An 8,547-nucleotide genomic window follows, 5' to 3' on the forward strand; every position below is an offset into this window, starting at 1 on the left:
GCAGTTTTGAGCTGATTTGGAACGCCGGTTTGGGCCATCAAATCTCGGGAAAAGTATGAACTATTATACATTGTTGAAAAGCCCAGGATGTCTACTTTCCAACACAGTTGAGAGCGCGCCAATTGGGCTTCTATAGCTCTAGAAAATCCACTTCGAGTGCAGGGAGGTCAGAATCCAACAGCATTTGCAGTCCTTTTCAGCCTCTGAATCAGATTTTTGCTCAGGTCCCTCAATTTCAGCCAGAAAATACCTGAAATCACAGAAAAATACACAAACTCATAGTAAAGTCCAGAAAAGTGAATTTTAACTAAAAACTAATAAAAATATAATGAAAACTAACTAAAACATACTAAAAACATACTAAAAATAATGCCAAAAAGCGTATAAATTATCCGCTCATCAAGCGCCCATACCACTCCCATGATTGAAGTGACGGGTCACACTCTTGGGCTATAGCGCCCGTATCGCTCTTCGACAATCTGCCGGATAAATCGATGACAAGAAGACTCATTGGTGTTGCCGTTTCAAACATCAATCATCTCATCACATAATTAAATATCTCTCATGATATGATAATTCTTTATCCATAACACCACAATTTCTCCAAAATAATAAATTGAAACAGAGCGAATCATGAGATTTAACTTAAAAATTGCTTTTCAAATATTTCAGAGTTATTCTTAAATTATGCCTAAATATGGCCATAGAAATAAAATACATAAATATGCTTAAACTTTGAAAAATGACATATTTTGCAAGTTACTTTAATTAAATTGACATATTTTAAAATTATTCTAAATAACTCTGAACTTTTAAAAAATCGCCCAAGTCTTCAATAGTTACTTTATAAATTATTTAAAATATTTTATAAACTTTAAAACACCCAAACTTCATTAAAAAGAAGTAAAAAGGCACGATTCTTTCATTTTCAAAATAAAATATTTTTCGTTCAATTAAAATCATATTTCTCCCAAAACTTCCACTTTAAACTCTTTATTGCAACCCATTATTTTTTTCTTCAAAAACTAAACTCAATTAGTTTCAATAAAAATTCATATATTCATAAATAAATAATTTTATTCATTAAATCTTTCTCAAAAATTAAGCCTCTGCTCCTTTTTACTCGAAATTTACGTTCAAAATACTCATTTAGTTATAATTAATTCTAAATCAAAATTCGACCGTTAGAACTCAGCTGTATACTATCATATAACTCATATTTCAGCCAATTATTCAACAACAACATCTCAGTGCCTTATTTCTCAACATGGCCGAAACACAACAACAAATTCAGCAGCAATTCAGCTAAAATTCCAATAGCTAACAATCCAACCATATATATATATATATATATATATATATATTAATTATTTCATAATTTTAACCGATTAAAGAGTCAAACCCTATCTCTGTAAAGTGCAGAACACACGCAAGATACCGGAGGAGGTTTCTGATAGGTCAAATGGAGCGAAAACATTGAAAATTCGGTGGTTCCTTCCCTCCTTTGGTTCGGCCAAACTGATTCCTGGCAGGGACAACTTCACTTCGTGATTCTACCGAACAAAAGATACGTCACCGCGTAGAGGAAGAAGATACGGTCACTTTTATCGGATCAGAATTTTTTTGGGGGATTATGGATCTCAAGAAATCGAACTCGAAAAGTTGAAAAATCAACAAAAATACTTCCTGCATGTCACGGCTGAACTAGAGGAGAGAGAGAAGATTTGTGCTTATATATAATGTGTAATTAGTGACTAATGTCACTTAATTACATAGGAAAGGCATGTGTCGCGACATGTGGCGCATTAAGCGCTGTGTGTGGCATTTTTAAGCTGCTGAGTCAGCGAGATTAAATTTTTAAATACCTTGAAAGGTAATTACTAAAGAAATTAAACATGGTAAAAATTCAAATAATTATCTCAAGTGATGGTATTTAATTAGAATAAAGATTGGGTAAATTACTAATATAAATGATATTAGTAAAGTCGAACTTTTTCAATCTTTCGGGTTTAATATTAAGTGATACATGTTCGAAAAGACAACATGAACATTCTAAGACAAAAAGGCAGAATGGAAATTTTACACTTCCAGAAGGCCATTCAAATTAGTTACATTAAGTGATTGTTTTTTATCAAATAAAATTAAATAATAATATAATATTAATATTACATTATTATTCATTTTATTTAAAGATTGCAGAAAGAAAAATTTATAATAGACGTTATGCGAATAAAATGTAAAACTTGCATATGTAATTCTAACGCAGAATCAAGATGTTATAAGTGTATAGATGAATGCAATAGTTAAAGGGTGATGTCTATGGCGGCTTGTTTGCTTCGTGGCTATGGTGGCTAGATATGATAGAACCTATGAGAGTTTGACAGTTGAAAGGGAGATGGTTTTGACTTGGATTATGACCACCTTAATCGCGATAAATTTGTTAAGCAGTCATGCCAAAGAGATCTGTTAGGAAACGGCCATGGATGCCGCCCAGATCCATGACCCTGGCAAGACGCACGTCTGGCTCGGAACTTTCGAAACTGCAGAGGGGGCAGCGCGTGCGTATGGCGCCAAGGCTAAGACCAATTTTCAGATGGCGGCGGAGCTTCTGAACAACTGCAACAACTTCGTTCACATTAACAACAACACATGTAACCCGAGTCAGAGTAGCACGCTTAATTCATCTTCGCGGCTGCCGTTTTCTCCGCCTTTACTTCTGACGTCATGGCGTTCCCAGCAGCGTGTCCTATCATGTTTTTTGAAATGTTACATCGTGCGACGGATCGAGAATGAGCCGCCAGCGAGATGTGTCTCATAGGCAATGCAACGACTTCGATTCTTCTTCTGTAGTGGACTACGAGGGCATGTCATACAAGGGGCTATTGGATCTCGACCTCACTATCGCTCTTGCTGTAAAAATTGTGTGTTTATCTACCTTAGATTAGCTATAAGCATGTTTATGTTAATTTAGATTATGACAAATGTCACATTTTTATTAGATGGTCAATTACTAGCCACCTGTAGCCACGGTAAACGTAGGTACCATAGTTGTGGCCTAGTTAAAGTATATGATCTATTTTAATTAATTGTATAATATTTTAAAATTGTCTGAACTTTTTAGTAGAAATTACTTATTATTAATGGAAAAAATTACCTACTAATATTTAATATTTGTATATCAAAAAACTGTTTATGTTGTGAGTCATGTTAATATATTATAGAAATATATTAGCAACTTCATTTTATTGATTTGAAAAATGGTATTTTATCGAATAGTTGTAAATGAAAAAACAAGTAAAAAAATATAATAATAATAATAATGTAAGTTATTATGTTTGCTAAATGTTAAAGATTATATTTGATATGAAGATTATTGGAAGAGAAAACATTTAGCTTGATGTAAGTGTACGGATTTATTGCTAGTATTTTATAAGTCAAAAAAATTTTAATAAAAAGGATAACAGGGAGCTATATATATATATATACTATAAATAAATTTTAATTAACTATTTTAAAATAATTATAATTAATAATTATTAATTTTATATTTTTTAAAAATAAAATTTAAATAATGAATAATTAATGACAAACGGAAGAAATAGAATGCCGTTTTCATGATCATAAAACACGTGATCTCTTTGGTCTTTAGTCTTTACTATACACTAGTCTAATTTTTTATTTTGATAAATTCTGCCCTATGATACAAACAAACGGAAGAAATAGAAAGCCGTTTTCATGATCATCATCTATCCATCCTAAAGTCCCACCAGAAAGATCCCACCGCCAATAGGCCACTGACATTCGTCCCCTTTATTTTTTTATGGTACATAAAGAATTCATAATTTTTAAGGGTTCCAGAAAGTCAGAAACATTGTGTAATCCACGATAACTATTAAAATAAAATAACAAAAGAATACAAGGCAAAACAAAATTCTTCTCCTTGAGATCTAAACTCTAATCTAATCACCAATGAAAAACGAATGATAAGTTGATGACCATCTTGGAGATAGCAAGAACTAAGAGGCTTAAATTAAAAACATGAATATGCTCAGAGAAAGAAGACACAGTTCAGTGAGAATGGCTACACTACTAAGCTCAAATCGTTATAGTGATAATCATGGGGTCCTACTTCTCCTTCTTTTGTTACTACTACAGATTTCATCTCAACTTGCAAACTGTGGCAGCATAGTGAAGTTCCTTCCAGGGTTCCAGGGACCCCTTCCTTTTGTTCTTGAAACTGGGTCTGTTACACTTTTATGCTGTAGCCTATGGTTTTTTTAATTTATGGGATTTGGATCATGTACTTAACAACTAACTTTGCACCCATGCATGTCTCAAATTAATCAGGTATATAGGAGTGGGTGAAAATGAAGATGTGCAGGCTTTCTACTATTTCATCGAGTCAGAGAACAATCCTAAGGTGGATCCTCTCATGTTGTGGCTCACCGGTGGTCCTGGATGCTCTGCTTTCTCTGGCCTTGTCTTTGAAATCGGTAACACACTCACACGATTACTCCTATCTGAAATTTTCATGCTTTTAGTCTTTTGCATAGTCTCGGTCAAAATCAGGTGAGTAATAAGGAAAGAGGCAAAAAGAAAATTTGTTTCTATCTGAGCCTTTAGTATCTTCTGAGAAGATTGTAATATCTATGAGACTATGACAAGGATTGAATATAATACATAGCTGAATTTATGTCTTTCATAATGTATTTGAGGTGTTGCATTTTAGGACCACTTGGATTTCAAAATGAGGAATATAATGGGAGCTTGCCTAATTTGGTCTATAGGCCATACTCATGGACAAAGGTGTGGATTATCTGCATTTATTTGCTGAATATATAGTTTGGCATTCATTTTGTTTATTTTATCAAATCCTTTTAGATTTTTCTTTCAGTAATTTTGTACATCTTTGATGGTCATTCACTGCTAATTATTGCAATTTGTTTTGTTGTAGACAAGTAGCATTATATTTGTAGATTTACCTGTTAATACAGGCTTCACATATGCCAGATCAGAATCTGTCACAGCGCGAAGCGACTCATTGCTAGTTAACCAAACTCATGAATTTCTTAGGAAGGTAAATCCCTACAACTTTATGGTGTTTTTACTGCATATTCACAAATGGTTCTCTTTGTGTCTACTAAAGTAAACTTTTATAATCTTGTTAAAAATCTTTGCAGTGGCTAACTGAGCATCCACAATTTTTCTCAAATGAATTTTTCATCGGAGGCGATTCATACTCCGGTATTCCTATTCCAGTAATTGTTGATGAAATTTCACGAGGTATAAAACTCATTGATCTTTATTTGAGGAAAATTGAATCATTAACATAATGCCTAGTTATAGACAACTATTTGAGTAATGTATGTGTGTGATAAACGAGATCTAAAGTAACTTAGACACAGTTTAATTCTACTCCATATTGCCTTGTTTACAGAAAATGAAGAAGGAGTGCAACCTTGGATAAATCTTCAGGTTTCATTTTTAGTCATTTTTTAAACTTTTTTAAAGGTTGTCTTAAATACACCACAATCTAAAGCAATCTTAATAATGCTTTTGATCTTCTTTAAGAGCTTCTTCCATGTGGAATTTGAATATCTCCAGAGTTGGCTAACTTTAAAAAGAATTATGTATTTTCTATATATATAAAATGATTCTTCTATGTGATTAATTAAGTTTACCATGAGAAATCCTTTTCTTCAGGGGTACCTTCTGGGGAATGCTGCAACAACCCGAGTTGAGAAAAACTATCAAATCCCATTTGCTCATGGAATGGGACTAATTTCTGATGAACTATACCAGGTAGTTAAGTTCACTTGTAAAGTTTTTCTTTAAATTGGTATTGCAAAAATAAAATGCAAACACTAAGTGATGTCTGCAATTTACTCAATGAAACAGTCACTGCAAACAAATTGTAGAGGAGAATATATAAAAGTAGACACTAGAAGTGCATTATGTTCAAGAGATCTCAAGTCCTTTGATGAGGTATTCAATCACCTATTGTTATTGTCCGTGCTATGTTTGTTAAATCTTTTTATGTTCAATTTCTAGTTAGAAACCATTGTACTTTTCTGCAGATGACATCAGGACTCAATAAAGCCCATATTTTGGAACCTTCATGTGAATTTGGTTCACCCAAACCATTGAAGGCTTCTTGGAGACGATCTATAACCGAAAACTATCCTTTGAAGTTCGTCAGCAACACTCGTCTCAGATTACCACCCTTGAACTGCCGGGTAATCCACATGCCTTGTTGAATAAGATATGTTTCCTTAATGCTTCTTTTCTCTTCTTGTTTTTAACTTTTGTTCTTCTCCTTTCCAAAATCAGACTTATGGATACTTCCTTAGTAGTTATTGGGCCAATGATGACAAAGTACGGAATGCGCTAAACATACGAAAGGTATAACTGAAACACATCAAAAAAATTTTCTGAAATTCATGGTTAGTATAACAACTATAACTTGAAAGGGATTGTCTCCATTTGTGTTTCAGGGAACAAAAAAGGAATGGCAACGCTGCACCTACAATATACCCAACAAGGAGGATATCCCTAGCAGCTTTCCATATCATGTAAAGCTCAGCAGAAAAGGCTATCGTTCGCTGATATACAGGTAAGTGTTCGCTGTATGCTCGAATAGTCGAAATTCAGAGGAGATAGCACAAAGGAACTTGTTTGTTATTTTCTTTTTTCTTTTACTTAAAAATGGAGAAATAAATCTATGTATTTCTAACAGCGGCGATCATGACATGAATGTTCCTTTCATGGCGACTCAAGTGTGGATAAGATCGCTAAACTACTCAATAGTTGATGATTGGAGGCCATGGTATACAAATGGCCAAGTAGCAGGGTATTTCCCTAACTATATATAGTTATGTAAAAGTAAAACTATGTTGGATTTATTCAAACTTAGTTAAACTATATATGTACTTAAAATCATGCTTCTTTTTTTTCCCTCTCAAGCAGATATACAAGAACTTACTCCAATATGATGACATTTGCAACTGTTAAGGCAAGTCTATCTTATCACAAACACACTTCATTTTAATGAATCTATCAAAGATGTGAAGTATGGGGGCTTACTCTTATCTTTAATATTTCCACTTGCATTGCAGAATGGAGGGCACACAGCTCCTGAATACAAGCCTGAAGAATGCTTGGACATGTATAGTAGGTGGATCTCTAACAGGCCATTGTAGGAAGAAAGAATAATTGACAACGCATATATATCAATAACAAAAATACTATTTGTATATCAAAATCAGTCACTAAAATCAGTCATCAATGTATTTGTGTATAAATACATGTGTGGTTTAATTTATTTTCAATATATATTTATATTTTAACATGTATTTTATACTGGTGACTGATTTTGGTGACTAATTTTGGTATACATGTAGTATAGTCCTATGAATAAATAGTATATCCATTTTCCATAGCTACTATACCACGGAGCAGATTTCGTTCACCATAAAACAGTTGAATCATCTATGTATTCTCAATATATGTATTGTAGATGCACATCTGATCTTAAGATTTGGTGTGGATTAAAACAGTAAATAAAAGAGACTTTGAGATCTCATTGAATGCTACATTCATCTATATAACATATTGGCTTATTGCCATGTCTTTAAAAAGTGGTGTCTAATTTGTTAAAAATATTAAAAATTAATATTTAATTTAAAAATATAAAAAAATATTTTTAATTATTTAAAATTTATTATAAAAAATAAGTTTGATAAAATTTAAATACTAAATAATAAATACTATAGAATTTACCTTAAATTAGTATACTAATGTTTTTGTTGTACAACTACGTAAAGAATTCCTTTGCAATCTTCATCGATAAAGTAACACTTTTAGTATTTAGTGATTCATTTTTAACTATAGAAGCATTAAAATTTAAAATCATACTTATTAGGTTTTTTTAAGATAGATTATATTTATCTATCTATCTATTAGCAGTATATTAAAATAAAACTTAAGATAGTCTCTAAATACATTATTAATTTTTTAGTTTTCTATTATTATGCCACGTAAGCTTAAATAGCTAATTCATACAACTTGAGCACAAACTTCTATCTTTATTTTATAGCATAAGATTCTCATTTTATTTTTATTTACTTATTATGATAACTTATCTTCATATAATATTATATAATTCTTTTTTAACCTTAACTTTTCACATTCTCTCATCTTTTATTTTTATGTAAATTATACTATTACTTTTAAAGTTAATATTAATTCTTTTTAATAGGTATAAATTTAATTAAAATCTAATTCCTTTTCTTCTCCTTTCGTACTCATTATTCATTCTTATCTTTACTATATGAATCAATATTTACTTCACACATTTTTTATCTTCTCTCACATAATCTCATACCTCTTTTTCTTTCTTCTTCTTTCTCTTCATTCTTACTAATTTTTTGTACAACTTGAATTTAGTTGATGATCATAGTTTTTATTTTTATTTTTTTAATTTGCTAATCGTATGTATTAGGTAATTGTGTGATTGTATTCTTTAATTTTTTTTATTTCTTTGTGTGA

At 31.6% G+C, this 8,547-nt stretch overlaps 2 protein-coding genes across 2 annotated transcripts; both read left to right on the forward strand.

The window, feature by feature from the left end:
• The first annotated feature begins 2,479 nt into the window (after positions 1–2,479).
• Positions 2,480–2,945, forward strand: LOC130934967 (ethylene-responsive transcription factor 4-like). The gene is made up of 2 exons (XM_057864489.1): positions 2,480–2,753; positions 2,851–2,945. Exons 1-2 carry the CDS (start codon positions 2,480–2,482, stop codon positions 2,943–2,945), a joined length of 369 nt encoding a protein of 122 aa, XP_057720472.1.
• A 984-nt stretch (positions 2,946–3,929) lies between these two features.
• On the forward strand, positions 3,930–7,592 carry LOC130980255 (serine carboxypeptidase-like 13). Its single transcript, XM_057903935.1, has 14 exons — positions 3,930–4,241; positions 4,348–4,493; positions 4,730–4,806; positions 4,955–5,077; positions 5,181–5,283; positions 5,438–5,475; positions 5,704–5,802; positions 5,899–5,985; positions 6,078–6,236; positions 6,331–6,402; positions 6,495–6,613; positions 6,737–6,850; positions 6,967–7,012; positions 7,116–7,592. The coding sequence occupies exons 1-14, from the start codon at positions 4,039–4,041 to the stop codon at positions 7,197–7,199; spliced, it is 1,470 nt and encodes a 489-aa protein (XP_057759918.1). The 5' UTR covers positions 3,930–4,038; the 3' UTR covers positions 7,200–7,592.
• The last annotated feature ends 955 nt before the right edge of the window (positions 7,593–8,547 follow it).

Source organism: Arachis stenosperma, chromosome 1 (genome assembly GCF_014773155.1).
Source record: "Arachis stenosperma cultivar V10309 chromosome 1, arast.V10309.gnm1.PFL2, whole genome shotgun sequence".
Taxonomy (NCBI): domain Eukaryota; kingdom Viridiplantae; phylum Streptophyta; class Magnoliopsida; order Fabales; family Fabaceae; genus Arachis; species Arachis stenosperma.